At 40.9% G+C, this 23,611-nt stretch overlaps 1 protein-coding gene across 2 annotated transcripts in view; it reads right to left on the reverse strand.

Moving 5' to 3' along the window:
* The window catches only part of SPEG (striated muscle enriched protein kinase), a 649,794-nt gene that overhangs the window by 196,456 nt on the left and 429,727 nt on the right, over positions 1–23,611 (reverse strand). For both annotated transcript variants that reach the window (XM_053698167.1, XM_053698168.1), the window contains 4 exons: positions 12,725–12,897; positions 12,203–12,315; positions 11,935–12,103; positions 5,999–6,092 (listed from right to left, as the gene is read on the reverse strand). In XM_053698167.1, coding sequence (XP_053554142.1) covers positions 5,999–6,092; positions 11,935–12,103; positions 12,203–12,315; positions 12,725–12,897 — 549 coding nt within the window. The remainder of the gene's footprint in view (positions 1–5,998; positions 6,093–11,934; positions 12,104–12,202; positions 12,316–12,724; positions 12,898–23,611) is intronic.

The following is a 23,611-nucleotide window of genomic DNA, read 5'->3' on the forward strand; positions in this document are numbered from 1 at the left end:
GCTTGCTAAACTAGATTTAAACTATGCCGTCCGTCTGGGACAGCCATGAGTGAATCTGCGTTATGTAGGTGTACCCTGCAAGAACATAAATGCCCACCTACAAATAGATGGGCTACATTAAATGACCATTATTATGTATAGGATAACCAATAGAAGTGCAGGACCAGCCTGCAGAGAAAAGAGACATACCAAGCATATGTGAGTTACATTAAGCATGCAATCTTAGTAATGGTTGTGGTGAGGCGGACCCCACAAATTTATTAATCCACAAAGAGCAAGCTTGTAAAAGTAAGTTCAATAAGCGAGATCTTGTGTTCACAAAATGGTAGGCAGCCGCTAATTGTGGAAGGACTGGGTGACCTCTCTGCGGAGAAAAAGTCCAAGAGTTCAACTGTTATTTTGAGGCTATAATATGGAACAATCCCTCATAGATAAAAAGAAAGTCATTCCTGTCGCCCTGTACAAATGCACTGTATGGAAAGTTGTTATAGGGAGTTGCCTCTGAGCTTTCTCCTGAATCTAAAAGTCCAGGTCATACTATAATAGTTATCAGATGAACCGGACCACCCGGATCCCATTTGTAAGACTGTAAAGCCACCGGAATAAGCTGATAAGGCTGCAACACAGCCACAGGGAAACATGCTATTTGTAGTCCTCCATTGTTCTGACCTGATTTCTGGGCTGGAAGAGCCGGTCTGCTACGAGTGGAAGCCTCCTTAATTACAATTACAATTAGCTTGGGCATATTTGGTGCAGGATTAGTAACTGGAGGGGTAACAGGTAGGTTCCCCCATGTAGACTCTGGCCATCTCACCGGCTCCCCGTTGCAGCGATGCGTAGGCTCCACATCATGGCCACTCAATTTCTTCATAGAAGTGGTAGCGGCAGGCAGCAAGCGCCGGGGCCCCAAGGCACCACTACTCCGCATCAAACCTCACAGGTTTTAGCTCGACAGGACTGCTGAGATAGGTCAGGGCTGTTGCTTCCCAAAGATGTGATTAGCGAGTCCTCCAAAGCAGCATGGTGTCTGTTCAATAAGCTGTGTAACTCCTCTAGAAAAAATGCAGGGACCTCCATCTTAAAGAGTTCAGCAAGAGCGTTAGGCAGAGGTAAGAGGCTTACTTATACAAAAGATTAGCGGTGTCTCGTCACGGAATATGCACTCATAGCACTATAATAATCTCAAAGGTAGAACATTTCTTGTTTGTAAAAAGAAAGCGCTGAGAGCGCAGCTTAACGACAGGGCTAAACGTCCCGCCGGGGGGGGGGGTTTGATAAGGGCCTAGATCTTGTATCGGCTCCGGGTACCAATGCCAGCAGCAATTCACATGAGTTTAGGTAGTTTAGGTGCGGCTTCCAATATGTAGTTTAGTTCTCCAAAAATATGATGCAGATCGAGTAAGTAGAAGTCAAATTTACAGGATTTTCAGTGAAACTCTGTAGCAGCATGTGGAGATGCGACCAGTCATGGCCGCTACCCGGAAGTTCCCCAGAGAATTGAGATTTTGATATAGAAAAGTAACCATGAACCGCCAGATATTCGCAACAGGGTAACCTCCATGGAGGAGACAATGACATCCCCACCAGATCCACAAACCACGTCCTCCACGGCCACGATGGAGCAATCAGAATAGCAGAAACTTGTTCCTGCTTGATGCGTGCCACTACTCGAGGTAGAAGAGGCAATTGTGTAAAAATGTAAAGTAGGTCGAACTCCCAGGGCACCGCTAAGGCATCTATCAGCTCTGCCTGGGGATCCCTGGACCTCGACCCTTATCTGGGTAGCTTGAAATTGTGTCTGAATGCCATGAGGTCTATCTCTGGCGTCCCCATCTGTTGCAGATCTCCGCAAACACCTCGGGATGGAGAGACGATTCACCCTGGATGAAACGATTGTCTGCCTAGAAAATCCGCTTCCAGTTGTCCACACCCGGAATGTGAATCACTGACAGTGAACAATTGTGGATCTCTGCCCATTCCAGAATTTGAGAAACTTCTCTCATGGTTAGGGAGCTTCTCGTTCCCCCCTAACAGTTTATGTAAGCCACCGAGGTAATGTTGTCCGACTAGAATCTGATGAATTGGGATGACCCCAGGGGGGGCCAAGCCTCACAGCATTGAATTATACTTGAAATTTATCTGTAGACTCCATTCCTCTCGAGTTCACCGGCCCTGTGCCTTTCTGGCACCCCAAACAGCTCCCCATCCTGATAGACTTGCGTCCGTGGTCACAATCTCCCAGGATGGTCTCAAGAAGGACTTCCCCTGGAACAGCTGTCCCGGAAGGATCCACCAAGAGAGGTATTCCCTCATTCGTATGTCCAGAGATATCTGTTGGTATATCGGAGTGATTGCCATTCCATTGTCTCGACATGCACAACTGAAGAGGTCTGTGATGGAACCTGGCTTATGGAATTACATCTATGCTGGATACCATGAGCCCAATCACCTCCATAAACCTGGCCACAGATGTCCTTGAGGAGGTCTGAAGGCAAGACAGTTGGAAGCAATCTTGCAATGTCTCTGATCTGTCAAGAATATCTTCATGGATAAGGAATCTATTATTGTACCCAGGAATTCCACCCTGTTGCTTGGAACCAGGGAACTATTTCCTTTGTTTATCTTCCATCCGTGTGATCGAAGAAGAAGGAGAAGAGCCCTTGAGTTTTCCTCCTCGAGACTGCAGGACGGAGCCTGGACCAGGATATCATCCAGATAAGGAGCCACTGCAATACCTCTGGCTCTCGCTACCGCGAGCAGTGCTCCCAGAACCTTTGTAAAGACTCTTGGGGCAGTCATCAGACCGAATGATAGGGTCACAAACTGGAAGTGTTGGTCCAGAAATGCAAATATTAGGAACCTGAAATGATCCTTGTGGATTGGTATGTGAAGGTAAGCATCCTTCAAATCTATTGTCGTCATGAATTGTCCCTCTTGAACTAGGGGCAAAATTAACCTGATCGTCTCCATTTTGAACGATGGGACTGACAGAAACTTGTTAAGGCACTTTAGGTCCAGAATTGGGCAAAATGTGCCCTCCTTCTTTGGGACCATGAATAGGTTTGAATAATATCCCAGACCTCTTTCTGCTAGAGGGACTGGAACGATTACTCCAAAAGAGGAGAGATCCTTCACACATCCTAGGAAGGAATCTCTCTTCTCTGGACTGGATGATAGGTTTGACAAGAGGAACCTTCCTCTAGGCGGATGAGTCTTGAACCCTATCCTGTAACCCTTGGCTACGACCTCCAGAACCCAAGGGTCCTTAATGTCTCTTATCCAGGCCTCCGCAAAAAGAGATAATCTGCCCCTACGCAATTCAGAGATGGATCGGGGACTGCCCCTTCATGCTGATTTTGTCTTGGCGGGCTTCATGCTCTGCTTGGTTCTGCTCCAAGAGTTAGCTGGCTTCCAAGATCCCTTGGACTGCTCTGTCTTTGCGGCAGGCTGGTGGTGATGAGACTTGTCCGCACGAAAGGGACAAAAAGTATACCCTTAGGTTTATTCTTCTTATCCTGCGGCAGGAAAGCACCCTTGCCACTCATGACCGTGAATATGATAAAGTCCAGGCCTGGACCAAAAAGAACCTTCCTTTTAAATAGGAGGGAAAGTAATCTAGACTTGGAAGTCATGTCAGCAGACCACGACTTTAACCACAGAGCCCTATGGGCTAAAACAGAAAAACCTGATGTCTTGGCATTCAGGTGAATAATCTGCATATTTGCATCACAAATTAAAGAATGGGCTACCCTCCTGTATCTCTTTGAGGGGAGTCTCCACCTCGACCATAGCTGACAGAGCATCACACCAATAACACCATCTACCACAGTGACTGCCACTGCCGGTTGAAAAGTGAACCCCGTGAGTTAGAACATCTTTCTCAACATGGACTCCAATTTTTTATCCATGGGCTCCTTGAACGAAGAACTATCTTCGAGCGGGATAGTCGTTCTCTTAACGAGCATGGAGATAGCACCATCCACCTTAGGAATGGCCCCCCACAGCTCCAGCTGCGATTCCGGAATGGGGAACAGCTTTTTAAAAGAAGTAAAAGGGGAAAAGGACGAACCAAGTTTCTCCCATTTATTCTTAATAATATTAGCCATTTTATTGGGGACCGGGAAAGTCTGAGGCACCACCCTGTCCTCGTAAACCCTATCTAGCTTAGGAATTGAAGGTTCCTCCAGTAGTTTTGGTTCAGGAACCTCCAACGTAGCAAGCACCTCTTTCAGCAGAAAGTGCAAATGCTCCATCTTAAATTTAAAATCTAAAAATCTAAAAGTCGCCGATTCCGACCCAGAAAACACGTCCTCCAAAGAGGTGGAGTCATCCTCATCAGCTGATAATCTGTCCGAGACATCCAGCGGAGTAGATGACCCCTGGGACGGATAGCTAAGTTTCACCCTTCGCTTATGCTTAGCAGGGCGTGGTAAGGCATTGAAGGCCGCTGAAACCGTCTTTGTAATTGATCAGCGAAATCTGGCGGCCAAAGGGCCCCTCCCGTGGGAGGATTAATAGTGCCGTGGGGAGCTGCATGTGCAATTGGAGACGAGTGTAAGGAATGGTAGTAGCATTGCTCCTGGCATGGACTTGAGAACAGAAAAGCAGGCAGCGAGACTCGTCAATGCTGATTGATTATGGAGCTGTTAATCTCAGTTGGGATGGTGTCGCAAAAAGGCCCTCCCTGCATCTCCGGACTTTAACATTCATCCATGATCTCAATGAGAGGCTGACAGTACTACTTAAAACTCCAGTCCCATTTCGAAGAATACTACCCTCCATAAGAGACTACTCCGAATCTTCCGACACTTCTCTGCCAACCTCCTGTGACTAAAGGCAAAGAATGACTGGTGGATTAGGGGAGGTATTTAAGCCTTTGCCTGGGGTGTCTTTGCCTCCTCCTGGTGGCCAGGTTCTTAATTCCCACAAGTAATGAGTGAATGAATGAATGAATGAAGCAGTGGACTCTCCTCCCATTAAGATGGAAATATGTTTTTTTACAATATTATTATGTTTACATTCTTTTTTTCACAGCTGTTGCAGTAACATCTCTAGTACACATGGCCCACCACTAATAATATGGTAGGTTGTGTGCACATACATTCTCCTTTAGTGTACGTAGGAAGTGTCAATGATACATTGCTGCACACAGCTGTAGAATGCACAAGACTGAAACTGACACTGAACAATGTACCTCGGGACTGACAGACAGCCAAAAGTGTGGGAAGGGAGTTTAATATTCACAATAATATAACATTTTGGGGATTAAATACATATTTTGATTTGATATTATTAATGCAAATCAGCTTAATCTACAAGCCCCAGTTAACATTGTTCTATGGTAACCCCATTCTTACTGAAAAAAAAGGTCTCATCCTGTTTCAGGTACTAGTGCAGACAGGAGGTGATCACAGGGGCAGTTTATGCAGGGTGCTGGGTAGCTGTGGCAGGGGAAGTGTGCTGGAAACTGGAGGAACATAGGAAACAACTGTTTCTGTGGGCAGTGATTTTAAGGGTGCCACCCTTTTGGGGGCAATCAGGCTGTTATAGAAATGCAACATAACCATTTCTCCTGAGACTTACAATTGTGATAGTACTGTTCTTTGTGTAGTCCCTACCCCAGTATTTTCACAGAAACGTAGAGGATTCCGACCAGTGAGGGTTTCACAATTTGCTTTCTCGGGACTTGGTTACAGATGTTCCCCCATTTCTGGCCCAGTTCTCTAAGCAGCTTTTTGGGTAAACAAGCAGATGCTATGAGGCAGCAGAAACATGGGGGAAGACAGGCTGCAGCAGCCAGAAAGGGGGATTTCCAAAGAATTGTAATGTATACAATAGGGTGATTTACAATGAATGATTTACAATTAATGACAAGATCATATTAAATGTATTAAGACCAAGCATCTCTCGTTTGACTCACTAATATACTAATTGTCTCTTTCTGACAATAAGAGCTAGTACATTACAACAGGTGCATGTGTAAGGTTAAGGTTCTCACCTCCCAATCTCCTTTTGGATGGTATAGTAATCTGTGAGTCTTCGAGCTTTCAGAATATCAGCTTCATCCATGGCTAGTGCTGCTCTTGGCTCCTCTGCTCATAGAAAGGGAAATCATAACATTATAAATATGAGTCTGCAACTGTAATGTTGTGATAGTTGAACAATATTATACTCAGGTGTACCCTGGGAAGTGAATATAAAATGAGAGTAGTAAATATTATGGCCTAGGTTACAAGTGCAATTAATAGCGCTTCTATATTTGTGCTCATATTACAATTACAAAGTTCCTTTGTTTTTCTTGAACGCAACATGTAACTCACCACTGGTAATGTGAGCACAATGAACATGATAATATCGCTCCTTGCACTACTCATTAAAAGTATAGGGCGTGCTAACATTTTTTATTCATCTACTTGTAATACCAGATTGTGCATTATTATAAGCATGATACCAAGCACCCTGTGATTGTGCTCCACTTGTAATCCAACCATATATCAGATGGAGTATTGGATTTGATAAATGTGATACTGCTTTTTACATTAGAAAAAATGACATTGCTGATTAGGGCATTATTTTATGACATCACCAGGAATTCCTCTAGTACACTGTTAGAGGGATATTTATCAATGCGTCAACTTAAAATATATGCTGGAATTCCAGGTTGTAATTTTTGCGAGATTGATCTGCCATAGTTATCAAAGCGTCAACATCGGCAAATGTTGAAATTTGTGACGTAACATACGATCCCGCGATCTCAATCCAACACAGATCAATGCGAATTGAAAACCCGTGGAATTCGAGCGGAATCGTGTTCATTCACCCTCCTATTCGACACTGTTTGAAGCTATTACGAAGTTAACAAAAATCACGCTTGCGTCTTTTCCGACTCAGCGTACCTGATTTTCAATCCGCCACCCTTCAGGTCGCGGATGCCATATAAATCAATGGGAGTCGGAAAACACAGAAAGCTTATGTTCAATGCTGCAAGAGAATGAAGTATATGACATAATAAAAGTAAATTAGAAACTTTATTAAAATTGTATACCCTTTCTAAATCAAGCAATTTTATTGCTACACATTTGGTGCACTAGTAGATATAGGGATAAAAATGAAAAATACATTACTACTTATGGATTATGCTACAATTTTGTCTCTCATTACAAAGCAAGGTGTAGTCAACTGATTTCCACAGCACCAAAAAAGATAGGAAAATTGTTGAACAAACTTAGCTTTTATTGATCCATTTCAGCACTTGGCACACAGCAGCAAAAAGCGACGTTTCGGGCTGTTAACCCTTACTCATGCTTATTCAGAACACCTGTTAGCTGCTCCTTAAATACCATATGACATTAACCCTTAACACACCAAATAACATTGTGATATCTAAACAACTACAAAATATCGCCACCTAGTGGTCAAGACTTATTATTCCTACAAAAATTGTTAAATACATAGTTAAAAACAATCTGCTGTTAGTAGTTATTATTTTCAAATATATATACCTTACAAATTCATCATATGATAATACTATTATCTATGCTACAGTTTACTTATTCACAGAAAATTCAATGTTGTTTATATTACAAACTATTTTAAAAATTTTACATTTTAAATTTTACTCACAAGAATACTGTCATATCTACTTCCCTGTTGATCCCTTTGGGAACTAAAGCATCTAACTTATGTATCCAGAAGGATTCTTTCCTCTTTAGTTGTGATTCCCTATTTCCACCCCTTCTATGGGGTTCAGCACTATCAATGACTTGCCACCTCAGTTATGAGATATTGTGACTAGCTTCAATAAAGTGACAGGCTACCAGGGCCTTCATGTCCCCACATCTTATATTTGATCTATGTTGACTGAGGCGATCACGTATTTTTCTAACTGTCTCGCCCAAATAGATTTTGGAGCATGGACACTTTATGCGTAGACTCACATGTATAGAATTTGTTGATGTTAAACTTCTTACCTGTTTGGGGGTGTACAAACTCTCTACCCTTTATGACTGAATGGCAGCTGGCACAGTTTAAACATGGATAGGTACCACATGATTTAGATGATATATATGTCTGTGTTTTTACTTTCGCCCCAATATCATTCTTGACTACGAAATCTTTAATATTGGGTACTCTCCTATATGCCATAAGTGGATAGTTTTGAAACTCAGTTATATCTGTATTACAATGTTTTATTATATGCCAATGTTTTTTTAAGGTATTGGGCACAAAACTAGGAATAAACAGGATAGAATAGTGTGTGTAACACAGTACAATCCATATAGTGCTGAAATTGCCCAATACCTTAAAAAACATTGGCATATAATAAAACATTGTAATACAGATATAACTGAGTTTCAAAACTATCCACTTATGGCATATAGGAGAGTACCCAATATTAAAGATCTAGTAGTCAAGAATGACTAAGCATGAGTAAGGGTTAACAGCCCGAAACGTCGCTTTTTGCTGCTGTGTGCCAAGTGCTGAAATGGATCAATAAAAGCTAAGTTTGTTCAACAATTTTCCTATCTTTTTTGGTGCTGTGGAAATCAGTTGACTACATATTGCAGAGAGGTGTTTGCAGTAGCTTTCTACCACGAGCATCAGGTGTGTGCTGTCTGTCACTTGGGAACTATTACAAAGCAAGGGGTTTGCAAAGTTTTGCCCCAAACTTGTTTAAGTTATGTAATACAAGTCCCACTTTCCACTTCACGCCATATTTGACTCAACACTTTTCGCACCAATTATGATGTAAACTCCTAAATAACCCACACACTAGTGAATTTTCCCAACACTTTTTATTGGAATATGCATAATCACATGATTTATGACATCACCCAATCTGATTCAAATACACATTATAAACTATCACTAACTAATCAAATTGCTCGGTACTTGTGTCATTGATCAGAACTTGTAAGTGCCATTTGTTACATTGTGTATTATACTTTGAAAGTATGTATATGTGAAATTAGTATTAAAGATAAATAATGATGCTGACATTAGCACACACAGTGTAATATTTTAGACAAGGATTTTAAAATTTGAATTGATGTTTGATTCAATAGAATCTTAAGCTGATAGCAAAGGGATAGCCCACCTAATTTTAAATTTGTCATGATTCAGATACAGCAGAAATTAAAATCACCTTTTTACTGTCATGCTATTTTCAGTGTATTTTTTCCTTCTCTTGAATTTCTTTTTCAGTAAGAAATGTCATCTTATATGCCAGCCCATCTTATAACACCTACAGTATATATTGGTGGTTTTTAAAAATAGATTGGAATCAGGAGGGGTTAGACAGGTGCAGAGAGAAACCTGGCCCAGCTCTTAAAGGGACAGGAAGCCCCAAAATATTCTTTCATGATTTGGATAGAATTTACAATTTTCAACAACTTTACAATTTACTTCTATTATCAAATATGCTTCATTCTCTTGTTATCCTTTGCTGAAGCAACAGCATTGCACTACTGGCAACTAGCTGAACACATCTATTTAGCCAATCACAAGAGACAAATGTGTGCAGGTACCAATTAGCAGCCCACTAGTCACTAATGCAACTTACATTTTTTATTTCCTATCCCTTTAAAAATATTCATTGATTGCAAATAAATACATATGATACTCTGATTACATTTTATATTCGCAATTATTCCTGCTCAGACTAATAATACATTTACAATATATACATATAGTGGTATAAATAAACACAGAGATATGAAAGACAACATTGTTTAGAAAAAAAAGGAACTTAGGGACATGTAAACATGTTTGCAAAAGATTTCTGACATAACACACACACACATTATATATATATATATAGAAAGTGCAGAATTATTAGGCAAATGAGTATTTTGACCACATCATCCTCTCTATGCATGCTGTATAGGCTCGAAAGCCTACTACCAATTAAGCATATTAGGTGATGTGCATCTCTGTAATGAGAAGGGGTGTGGTCTAATGACATCAACACCCTATATTAGGTGTGCATAATTATTAGGCAACTTCCTTTCCTTTGGCAAAATGGGTAAAAAGAAGGACTTGACAGGCTCAGAAAAGTCAAAAATAGTGAGATATCTTGCAGAGGGATGCAGCACTCTTAAAATTGCAAAGCTTCTGAAGCGTGATCATCGAACAATCAAGCGTTTCATTCAAAATAGTCAACAGGGTCGCAAGAAGCGTGTGGAAAAACCAAGGTGCAAAATAACTGCCCATGAACTGAGAAAAGTCAAGCGTGCAGCTGCCAAGATGCCACTTGCCACCAGTTTGGCCATATTTCAGAGCTGCAACATCACTGGAGTGCCCAAAAGCACAAGGTGTGCAATACTCAGAGACATGGCCAAGGTAAGAAAGGCTGAAATACGACCACCACTGAACAAGACACACAAGCTGAAACGTCAAGACTGGGCCAAGAAATATCTCAAGACTGATTTTTCTAAGGTTTTATGGACTGATGAAATGAGAGTGAGTCTTGATGGGCCAGATGGATGGGCCCGTGGCTGGATTGGTAAAGGGCAGAGAGCTCCAGTCCGACTCAGACGCCAGCAAGGTGGAGGTGGAGTACTGGTTTGGGCTGGTATCATCAAAGATGAGCTTGTGGGGCCTTTTCGGGTTGAGGATGGAGTCAAGCTCAACTCCCAGTCCTACTGCCAGTTTCTGGAAGACACCTTCTTCAAGCAGTGGTATAGGAAGAAGTCTGCATCCTTCAAGAAAAACATGATTTTCATGCAGGACAATGCTCCATCACACGCGTCCAAGTACTCCACAGCGTGGCTGGCAAGAAAGGGTATAAAAGAAGAAAATCTAATGACATGGCCTCCTTGTTCACCTGATCTGAACCCCATTGAGAACCTGTGGTCCATCATCAAATGTGACATTTTCAAGGAGGGAAAACAGTACACCTCTCTGAACAGTGTCTGGGAGGCTGTGGTTGCTGCTGCACGCAATGTTGATGGTGAACAGATCAAAACACTGACAGAATCCATGGATGGCAGGCTTTTGAGTGTCCTTGCAAAGAAAGGTGGCTATATTGGTCACTGATTTGTTTTTGTTTTGTTTTTGAATGTCAGAAATGTATATTTGTGAATGTTGAGATGTTATATTGGTTTCACTGGTAAAAATAAATAATTGAAATGGGTATATATTTGTTTTTTGTTAAGTTGCCTAATAATTATGCACAGTAATAGTCACCTGCACACACAGATATCCCCCTAAAATAGCTAAAACTAAAAACAAACTAAAAACTACTTCCAAAACTATTCAGCTTTGATATTAATGAGTTTTTTGGGTTCATTGAGAACATGGTTGTTGTTCAATAATAAAATTAATCCTCAAAAATACAACTTGCCTAATAATTCTGCACTCCCTGTATATATATATATATATATATATATATATATATATATATATATATACACACACACACAGTATGTGTGTGCGTGTGTATACATACTAAAATATGTATGTACAATATTAAAAAGAATTAGGATAATTCACTATCCACTTTGCACCAAATATTACTACTTGCTATATTCGCAATTAGTCCTGCTCAGAAAAAGAATTCATTTACACTATATACAATAATGTGCTAAAGAGAAATTTGCCTGTTCGTGGACAGTAATGAAAGGATATAAATAAAGTTGGGAAAAACCTGAATAGCCACGACATTGATGAATGTTAGTTAACACCAGTCCGATGCTCCGCACCGTACTTGACGCGTGTTTTTGACGGCTTTTTTGATAAATAAGGAGATCGTATTCAGATCCGTGGCTGCGATGATTGGTGAGCGCATTGACGCCCGCAAATGCAACATAGCTGACACTTTGATAAATAGGCCCCTTAGTGTCTTTCTGTCATTAGTAAATAAACTGTTTGCTTAGATACTTCCTTCAGTATAAGCTTATATTAAACGATAGCATAAGGTCAGCAAGCACTTACCTGCATACACTAGCAGCTCTGCTTTACAAGATACCTCTCCTGACAGGTTCCGTGCTGTGCAAGTGAATACACCAGAGTCACTAGGTGAGGTGTTAAGAATCACTAGGGAACACTCAGTATCATCATAGACAAAGCTGAAGTGACTGCTCTCAGCCACTAGAACTCCATCCTAATGGGAGGCAAACAAGGTTCAGAGAGTGATGCTAGCTAGTGAGCATAGGGTTGTGGTGATACACTAGAACAGACAGAGCAACTGAACAGAACTAACCTTATACCACATGATATCTGGAACTGGCTTTCCATCCACCACCACAGCAAAGCGGGCTGTCTCCCCTGTTCCAATCTCTATATCTTCCATGATAGACTCAAAACGAGGACTCTCTATTTAAGAATAAGGTAATATTAGCAAAATAAATGATAAATATCCTTTATCACTGCAGCACAAACATGCCAGTGTGCTATGTACACAGAAAGGCATTTCATGCTATGTACTTTGCTAAGTGCTATTCTATGCTAAGCTCTATATATGTTTGTTTATTTTTCTATGTTTAATAAAGGGTTATTGTAATTTACACCTTTTTAAAAAAATATACCTAAGAATATAACTCCTATTTAATGTCATTTGATGAATGGAAAAATATATTAACTGATTGGAAGCTACAGAGTTGTAAAACTGTGCACAGTACAATGTTCTGAAGCCCTGTAGCCAAGTGGTGAAACATTCCTTAAACTGCATTCTAAGGAAACCAGTTCTGGTGTATTATGGCCATCTCATCCCTGCCTGTTGTACCTGCCATCTCAATAGAAACCACGCAGCTATCACACCCGTAGAAATTTCTGGCTTCAAATGTGATCTGACCCATGTCTGATTTTTTGGGACTGAATATTGTGAGTGAGTGTTGGTCATCGTCTGGCATACTCAGCTCATACATTGCTTCAATGTTGTGCAGAACTTTCCCCGCTCTAAAGAGAAACACACAAATTACTAATATATTACAAAGACCAGAGTAAATCCACATTAACAATGGTTCATTACAAATGTTACTGTTATTAAATAGCAAAGATGCCAATAATTCTTCTTCATATCATAAAATGACCAATCTGAGTAGTTGCAGCAGCGCACAGCCCACATGTAGAGATTAGCTATACTGAGTTACATACTTATAATAGCCATGTATTCATTCTCATTGACCAATACTCTTCTGGAAACTACTACACATGCATGTCATGAGTTTATTGTATTCAAAGTTGATACAGGGATGCCCTTTCAACTCTCTCACACTCTTCTCAATGAGAGGTTAATTTAGCTTTTCTTTAGTCAATACTTCCGTATATCAATTTTTATATAGGTGGCAATTTCAACAGGTAAAGGGCAAGATTATGAAAAGTTGCGCACAAGCCATATTGGGTTTATCGTACCTGTTTGCGTATGTCAGAAGTACAGCGCGCATTACAAGTTGATAGTAAACGTGTTTGCTCAAGTGCAATTGAATTTAACACGTTAACTGTTATGCTCGAACAAAAAGTGTCACAAAAAACATCAAAAATACATTTTGCAGTACAGTTACACTCGTAATAACACTCACCTAGATTACGAGTTTTGCGTTAGAGGCTGTGCGGTGCTAACGAGCAGTTTATGCTCACCGCTCACTTACAGACAGCGCTGGTATTACAGGTTTTTACAACCCAGACAAGAAGTGAGCGTTGAGCAAAATTGTGCTCCTTACCGCACTCCAATACCAGCGCTGCTTATGTTAGCGGTGAGCTGGTGTAACGTGCTCGTGCACGATTTCCCCATAGGAATCAACGGGGAGAGCCAGCTGAAAAAAAGTCTAACACCTGCCAAAAAGCAGCGTAAAAACTCCTTAACGCAGCACCATTGATTCCTATGGGGAAATACATTTTATGTCTACACCTAACACCCTAACATGAACCCTGAGTCTAAACACCCCTAATCTTACAGTTATTAACCCCTAATATGCTGCCCCTGAAATCGCCGCAATCTACATTATATTATTAACCCCTAATCTGCCTCTCCGGACACCGCCGCCACCTACATTATACTTATGAACCCCTAATCTGCCGCCCCCAATGTCGCTGCCACCTACCTACATTTATTAACCGATAATCTGCTGCCCCCAACGTCGCCGCCACTATAATAAACATATTAACCCCTAAACCGCCACACTCCCGCCTTGAAAACATAAGTTAAATATTATTAACTCCTAATCTGCCGGCCCTAACATCGACGCCACCTACCTACATTTATTAACCCCTAATCTGCCGCCCCAACGTCGCCGCCACTATATTAAAGTTATTAACCCCTAAACCTAAGTCTAACCCTAAACCTAACACCCCCTAACTTAAATATAATTAAAAGAAATCTAAATAAAATTACTATAATTAACTAAATTATTCCTATTTAAAACTAAATACTTACCTGTAAAATAAACCCTAAGCTAGCTACAATATAACTAATAGTTACATTGTAGCTAGCTTAGGGTTTATTTTTATTTATTTTAACTAGGTACAATAGTTATTAAATAGTTATTAATTTAATAACCACCTAGCTAAAATAAATACAAAAGTACCTGTAAAATAAAACCTAACCTAAGTTACAATTACACATAACACTACACTACAATTAAATTATTTCCCTAAATTAAATACAATTAAATTAAATTATCTAAAGTACAAAAAACCCCACTAAATTACAGAAAATAATAAACAAATTACAAGATTTTTAAACTAATTACACCTAATCTAATCCCCCTAACAAAATAAAAAAGCCCCCCAAAATAAAAAAAGCCCTACCCTAAACTAAATTACAAATATCCCTTAAAAGCGCCTTTTGCGGGGCATTGCCCCAAAGTAATTAGCTCTTTTACCTGTAAAAAAAAGTACAAATCCCCCCCAACATTAAAACCCACCACCCACACAACCAACCCTACTCTAAAACCCACCCAATACCCCCTTAAAAAAAACTAAAACTAACCCCTTGAAGATCACCTTACCGGGAGAAGTCTTCATCCAACCAGGCCGAAGTCCCCAACAAAGCCGGGAGAAGTCTTCATCCAAGCTGTGGGAAGTGGTCCTCCAGATGGGCAGAAGTCTTCATCCAGACGGCATCTTCTATCTTCATCCATCCGGCGCAGAGCGGCTCCATCTTCAAGACATCCAACGTGGAGCATCCTCTTCCTTCCTACGGCTAAAACTGAATGAAGGTTCCTTTACATGACGTCATCCAAGATTAGGCTTACTAGAAGTCCCAGTTTGACTGGGATTGTCCCTGTTTGGAGGTGTCCCACACGATTGTTCATTCTGTCCCAGTCGTATTGTTGCCACCCATCAGGTCCCGGAATGAGTAAAATACCAGCAATGCAAAAGCCAGTTCGTGCCAGTGACATGACTGACGTCATTTCAACAGGCTGTGTGTGTCCATGCTGTCTCTTGTCTGCCTCTGATGCGGCTTTGCTGCAAGACTTGCTGGTAAGGATACCTTGCTGAGGTTACAAATGTTACTAGCAATGTCTACGCTTGCCCACCCGTATTGACCATGCAGCTGTCAGAGTAGTTTGCTTAGCCCCTTTAATTGTACCTGTGCATCTCTAAATGCTTTACTACTTTTAGTAAGAGGGGTGGGGGAGGTAAATAAAATACAGATGACAGTTATCACTGTTGTTCAAAGTTTTGAAGTTCTACACTCTAACATACCTTTGTGTGAAATAAATGTCCACTTTACTCATAAAGAGAAAAATGATCATTGTGGGTATTTGCAGGGCCGTCTTTAATATTGAATGGACCCTGGGCAAAAATTTTCTTGGGCCAACCCCCCACACACAATTTCGCTCTCCACCCCAACATCCCAAAAAACAACTAAATTTTTTTTTTTTTTTAATTATTAGCCCAGCGGTGGATCATACACTGCTGGGCTAATAATTAAAAAAAAAATGAAATGAATTGCAATATGGTTTTAATGTTGGGGGGGATTTGTACTTTTTTTTTACAGGTAAAAGAGCTGATTACTTTGGGGCAATGCCCCGCAAAAGGCCCTTTTAAGGGCTATTTGTAATTTAGTGTAGAGTAGGGTTTTTTTATTGGGGGGGGGCTTTTTTATTTTGTTAGGGGGATTAGATTAGGTGTAATTAGTTTAAAAAATCTTGTAATTTGTTTATTATTTTCTGTAATTTAGTGTTTTGTTTTTTTTTGTACTTTAGATAATTTAATTTAATTGTATTTAATTGTATTTAATTTAGGGAAATAATTTAATTATAGTTTAGTGTTAGGTGTAATTGTAACTTAGGTTAGGTTTTATTTTACAGGTACTATTATATTTATTTTAACTAGGTAGTTATTAAATAACTATTTAATAGCTATTGTACCTAGTTAAAATAAATACAAACTTGCCTGTAAAATAAAAATAAACCCTAAGCTAGATACAATGTAACTATTAGTTATATTATAGCTAGCTTAGGGTTTATTTTATAGGTAAGTATTTAGTTTTAAATAGGAATAATTTAGTTAATTATAGGAATTTTTATTTAGATTTCTTTTAATTATATTTAAGTTAGGGGGTGTTAGGTTTAGGGGTTAATAACTTTAATATAGTGGCGGCGACATTGGGGACGGCAGATTAGGGGTTAATAAATGTAGGTAGGTGGCGGCGATGTTAGGGATGGCAGATTAGGGGTTAATAATATTTAACTAATGTTTGCGATGCGGGAGTGCGGAGGTTTAGGGGTTGATATGTTTATTATAGTGGCGGCGATGTCCGGTTCGGCAGATTAGGGGTTAAACATTTTATTTTAGTGTTTGCGATGTGGAAGGGCCTCGGTTTTGGGGTTAATATGTAGTTTATGGGTGTTAGTGTACTTTTAGCACTTTAGTTAAGAGTTTTATGCTACTGACTTTAAAATGTGGTACCAGTGTTGACAGGAGAGGGTCTACCGCTCACTTTTTGTCAAACTCGTAATACCGGCGCTTTGCAAGTCCCATTGAAAAAAGAGGATACGCAATTGACGTAAGTGGATTTGCGGTATTTCCAAGTCTGGCCAAAAAAAGGAAATTTATGCTTACCTGATAAATTTGTTTCTTTTTAGATACGATGAGTCCACAGATTTCATCCTTACTTGTGGGATATCGCCTCCTGGTCAGCAGGAGGAGGCAAAGAGCACCACAGCAGAGCTGTATATATAGCTCCTCCCTTCCTTCCCACTCCAGTCAATCGACCGAAGTTAGTAAGAGAAAGGAAAAGCAAAGGTGCAGAGGTGACTGAAGTTTAACAAAAATAAGACCTGTCTCATAAAACAGGGTAGGCCGTGGACTCATCGTATCTAAAAAGAAACAAATTTATCAGGTAAGCATAAATTTCCTTTTCTTTTTAAAGATACGATGAGTCCACGTATTTCATCCTTACTTGTGGGATACAATACCAAAGCTATAGTACATGGATGAAAAGGGAGGGACAAGACAGGGAACCTAAACGGAAGGCACCACTGCTTGAAGAACTTTCCTCCCAAAAACAGTCTCAGTCAAGGCAAAGGTATCAAATTTGAAAAATTTTGAAAAAAAATGTGAAGAGACGACCAAGTTGCAGCTTTGTTAATCTGTTCAACAGAAGCATAATTATTGTATGCCCATGAGGAAGCCACAGCCCTAGTGGAATGAGCCGTAATTTGTTCAGGAGGCTGCTGTCCAGCAGTCTCATATGCAAAACGGATGATACTCCTCAACCAAAAAGAAAGAGAGGTAGCTGTAGCTTTCTAACCCTTACGTTTCCCTGAAAAAACAACAAACAAGGAAGACGACTGACGAAAATCCTTGGTCGCCTGAAAGTAGAACTTCAAAGCACGGACCACGTCCAAACTATGTAACAGATGCTCCTTCGTAGAAGAAGGATTAGGACACAAGGAAGGAACAACAATTTCCTGATTAATACTTTTATATGAAACAACCTTAGGAAGAAAACCAGGTTTGGTTCGTAACACCACCTTATCCGAATGGAAAATAAGATAAGGAGAATCACATTGTAACGCCGAAAGCTCAGATACTCTTCGAGCAGAAGAAATAGCAACCAAAAATAAAACTTTCCAAGATAATAACTTATATATCTATGGAATGCATAGGTTCAAATGGAACCCCTTGAAGAACTTTAAGAACTAACTTCAAACTCAAAGGAGGAGCAATTGGTCTAAATACAGGCCTGATTCTAGTCAGAGCCTGACAAAAAGATTGAACATCTGGAACATCTGCCAGACGCTTGTGTAACATACTACATAAAGCAGAAATTTGTCCTTTTAAGGAACTTGCTGACAACCCTTTCTCCAATCCTTCTTGGAGAAAAGACAAAATCTTGGGAATCCGAACCCTACTCCATGAGTAGCCCTTGGATTCACACCAAAAAAGATATTTACACCATATATTATGGTAAATGTTCCCAGTAACAGGCTTACGTATCAAGGTATCTATGACCGAATCAGAGAACCCTCGCTTAGATAAAAGTAAGCGTTCAATCTCCAAGCAGTCAGCTGCAGAGAAACTAGATTCGGATGATGGAAGGGACCCTGAATGAGAAGGTCTTTCCTCAATGGGAGCTTCCACGGTGGCTGAGATGACATGTCCACCAGATCGGCATACCAAATGCTGCGAGGCCACGCAGGGGCGATGAGGATCACCAATGCCCTCTCCTGTTTAACTCGAGCAATCACCCGGGGAAGGAGAGCAAAAGGAGGGAATACATAAGCTAGGCTGAAAGACCAAGGCACTGCCAAGGCATCTATCAGTTTGGCCAGGGGATCCCTGGACCTGGACCTGTATCACGGAAGCTTGGCATTCTGACGAGATGCCATGAGATCCAACTCCGGCCTGCCCCATCTGAGAATCAGGTTTGAAAATACCTCCGGATGGAGTTCCCATTCTCCCGGATGAAATTTCTGTCTGCTCAGAAAATAACTGCTACCCAGTTTTCCATCCCTGGGATGTGGATTGCAGACAGATGGCAAGAGTGAGACTCCGCCCACTGTATTATCTTGGCTACTTCTATCATCGCTAAGGAACTCCCTGATGATTGATTTAAGCTACAGTCGTTATGTTGTCCGACTGGAATCTGATGAATCTGGTCAAAGCCAACTGAGGCCAAGCCTGAAGCGCATTGAATATTGCTCTCAACTCTAGGATATTGATGGGAAGGGGAGACTCTGCCTGAGTCCATACACCCTGAGCCTGTAGGGAGTTCCAGACTGCTCCCCATCCTAACAGGCTAGCATCCGTTGTCACTATCACCCATGAGGGTCTGCGGAAACAAGTCCCCTGGGATAGATGATCCAGCGACAACCATTATAGAAGAGAGTCCCTTGTCTCCTGATCTAGATTTATTTGAGGAGACAAATCTGTATAATCTCAATTCCACTGCCTGAGCATGCTTAATTGCAGAGGCCTGAGATGAAAACGAGCAAATGGAACAATGTCAGTTGCCACCACCATCAATTCAATTACCTCCATGCACTGAGTTACTGACGGACGAGGATTGGACTGAATGAGTCGACATGTATTCAGAATTTTTGATTTACTGACCTCCGTCAGAAAAATCTGCATTGAAAAAGTTGATTAGAGTTCCCAGAAATGGGACTCTTGTCTGAGGAACTAATAAACTATTTTCCAGGTTTACCTTCCACCTGTGGGTCCTTAGGAAGGAAAGCACAATGTCTGAATAGGACCTTGCCAGTTGTGAAAATTCTGGGCGCCGTGGCCAACCCGAAAGGGAGAGCCACAAACTGATAATGTTTGTCCAGAAAGGCAAACCTCAGGAACTTGTGATGATCTCTGTGGATAGGAACATGAAGATATACATCCTTTAGATCCACTGATGTCATAAATTGATAATCCTGGATCAAAGGAATGATAGTACGAATAGTTTCCATCTTGAAAGATGGAACTCTGAAAAACCTGATTAAACTCCTGAGAGATAGCAAGTGGTCTGAAGGTTCCCTTTGTTTTTGGGACCCCAACCCTCTTGGGATACAAAAACTCCAGATCCTGTACCTATAGCAGAACTGAAACAATCACTCCCAGGTCTGAGAGGCCTCCTACGCAGTGTAAGAACACCTCCAATGTCTGATCTGCCGAAAACCATGAAAGCAGAAACCAGCCTCTGGAAGGAAGACTCTTGGTCCCGAACCCAAACCTTAGAGAAGACAGAAAATCTGCCCTCTACAAGATCCGAATCCGGATCAGTGGCATGTTCTACATGCTGTCTCTGTGATCCTTGTAAGGAATCATGAAAGCTGAAACTTAGAGCATATATTCATAGAATAAGGCTCGAATCATAACGCTCCGTTGAGCTGAAACAGAGCAATGGATGCTCCCAGTTTCATAACGAGAATGGAAGAATTTGAATTAAAGGAATTAGCCAATTTCAAAGCTTTTATCCTGTCCTGGATTCCACCCAGGAAAGTCTCTGACCTAGCAGCATTGGACAACACCTCAAACCAAGCTGCCATCGCACTAGTGAAATGTAGCAAAGTAGACAGCTGGTTGCCATTGTACGCCCTGGCGTACATCCCATTTCTAAAAGCCAACTATCCTCTAAGGGAATATTAATTCACTTAGCGAAGTGGAAAAAAAACACTCCTTCCCCCCTAGGGAACAATTATCCAGCCTCCCTTATTGAGTCAGCTATGGGAAATAAACTTGTAAATATCGGGAATGCGTCCATCCTTATAATGTACTGGATGCACAAGTATAAAATACACCAGAAAAGTCATAACTCCGAGTGGAGTGTGAAAGGAGGTGCAGGTTACTGCATGCCGGCCCTAAAATTTGTGGGAAACTATAGGATAAATTTGTGGCATAACTTGATCATTGCCAACAGACTCCTAAACAGCAACCACCTTAGGGGGAGTAGATTAAAAATTTACACCCAAAAGAACGTTACTGACTAATGAAATCTTGAAAGTATCCATCATTTGTGTGTGAATTTGAAAAAAGTAACTCAAATTAGTTATAGGGGAAACACAGGGCACTGTATGAACACTATCGCCTAGATTTAGAGTTTGGCGGTAGCCGTCAAAACCAGCGTTAGAGGCTCCTAACGCTGGTTTTTACCGCCCGCTGGTATTTGGAGTCAGTCAGGAAAGGGTCTAACGCTCACTTTCCAGCGGCGACTTTTCCATACCGCAGATCCCCTTACGTCAATTGCGTATCCTATCTTTTCAATGGGATCTTTCTAACGCCGGTATTTAGATTCGTGGCTGAAGTGAGCGTTAGAAATCTAACGACAAAAAAGTCAGGAGTTAAGAGCTTTCTGGGCTAACGCCGGTTCATAAAGCTCTTAACTACTGTGCTCTAAAGTACACTAACACCCATAAACTACCTATGTACTCCTAAACCGAGGTCCTCCCACATCGCCGCCACTCTATTAAAATTTTTTAACCCCTAATCTGCCGACCGCACACCGCCGCCACATACGTTATCCCTATGTACCCCTAATCTGCTGCCCCTAACACCGCCGACCCCTATATTATATTTATTAACCCCTAATCTGCCGCCCCCAACGTCGCCTCCACCTACCTACAATTATTAACCCCTAATCTGCCGACCGGACCTCACCGCCACTATAATAAATGTATTAACCCCTAATCCGCTACACTCCCGCCTCAATAACCCTATAATAAATAGTATTAACCCCTAATCTGCCCTCCCTAACATCGCCGACACCTAACTTCAAGTATTAACCTCTAATCTGCCGACCGGACCTCACCGCTACTCTAATACATTTATTAACCCCTAAAGCTAAGTCTAACCCTAACCCTAACACCCCCCTAAATTAAATATAATTAAAATCTAACGAAATAAATTAACTCTTATTAAATAAATTATTCCTATTTAAAGCTAAATACTTACCTGTAAAATAAACACTAATATTGCTACAATATAAATTATAATTATATTGTAGCTATATTAGGGCTTATATTTATTTTACAGGCAACTTTGTATTTATTTTAACCAGGTACAATAGCTATTAAATAGTTAATAACTATTTAATAGCTACCTAGTTAAAATAATTACAAAATTACCTGTAAAATAAATCCTAACCTAAGTTACAATTAAACCTAACACTACACTATCAATAAATTAATTAAATAAAATACCTACAATTATCTACAATTAAACCTAACACTACACTATCAATAAATAAATTAAATAAAATACCTACAAATAAATACAATTAAATAAACTAACTAAAGTACAAAAAATAAAAAAAAGCTAAGTTACAAAAAATAAAAAAATGAATTACAAACATAATAAAAATATTACAACAATTTTAAGCTAATTACACCTACTCTAAGCCCCCTAATAAAATAACAAAGCCCCCCAAAATAAAAAATGCCCTACCCTATTCTAAAATTAAAATAGAAAAGCTCTTTTACCTTACCAGCCCTTAAAAGGGCCTTTTGCGCGGCATACCCAAAGAATTCAGCTCTTTTGCCTGTAAAAAAAAACATACAATACTCCCCCCCAACATTACAACCCACCACCCACATACCCCTAATCTAACCCAAAACCCCCTTAAATAAACCTAACACTAAGCCCCTGAAGATCTTCCTACCTTGTCTTCACCATGCCAGGTATCACCGATCGCTCCAGGCTCCGAAATCTTCATCCAAGCCCAAGAGGGGGCTGGAGATCCATCATCCGGCTGAAGTCTTCTATCAAGCGATGGCTGAAGAGGTCCAGAAGAGGCTCCAAAGTCTTCATGCTATCCGGGCAGAAGAGTAGATCCGGACCGGCAACCATCTTCTTCCAAGCGGTGACAAGCGGCTCCATGTTGAAGACCTCCGGCGCGGATCCATCCTCTTCTTGCGACGTCCTAAGTCCGAATGAAGGTTCCTTTAAATGACGTCATCCAAGATGGCGTCCCTCGAATTCCGATTGGCTGATAGGATTCTATCAGCCAATCGGAATTAAGGTAGGGAAAATCTGATTGGCTGATTGAATCAGCCAATCAGATTGAGCTCGCATCCTATTGGCTGTTCAGATCAGCCAATAGAATGCGAGCTCAATCTGATTGGCTGATTGGATCAGCCAATCGGATTGAACTTGAATCTGATTGGCTGATTCCATCAGCCAATCAGATTACTCCTACCTTAATTCCGATTGGCTGATGAATCCTATCAGCCAATCGGAATTCGAGGGACGCCATCTTGGATGACGTCATTTAAAGGAACCTTCATTCGGACTTAGGACGTCGCAAGAAGAGGATGGATCCGCGCCGGAGGTCTTCAACATGGAGCCGCTTGTCAACGCTTGGAAGAAGATGGTTGCTGGTCCGGATCTACTCTTCTGTCCGGATAGCATGAAGACTTTGGAGCCTCTTCTGGACCTCTTCAGCCGTCGCTTGATAGAAGACTTCAGCCGGATGATGGATCTCCAGCCCCCGCTTGGGCTTGGATGAAGATTTCGGAGCCTGGAGCGATCGGTGATACCTGGCATGGTGAAGACAAGGTAGGAAGATCTTCAGGGGCTTAGTGTTCGGTTTATTTAAGGGGGGTTTGGGTTAGATTAGGGGTATGTGGGTGGTGGGTTGTAATGTTGGGGGGGGGGTATTGTATGTTTTTTTTTACAGGCAAAAGAGCTGAATTCTTTGGGGTATGCCCCGCAAAAGGCCCTTTTAAGGTCT

This window comes from Bombina bombina, chromosome 1 (genome assembly GCF_027579735.1).
Source record: "Bombina bombina isolate aBomBom1 chromosome 1, aBomBom1.pri, whole genome shotgun sequence".
NCBI classification, from domain to species: domain Eukaryota; kingdom Metazoa; phylum Chordata; class Amphibia; order Anura; family Bombinatoridae; genus Bombina; species Bombina bombina.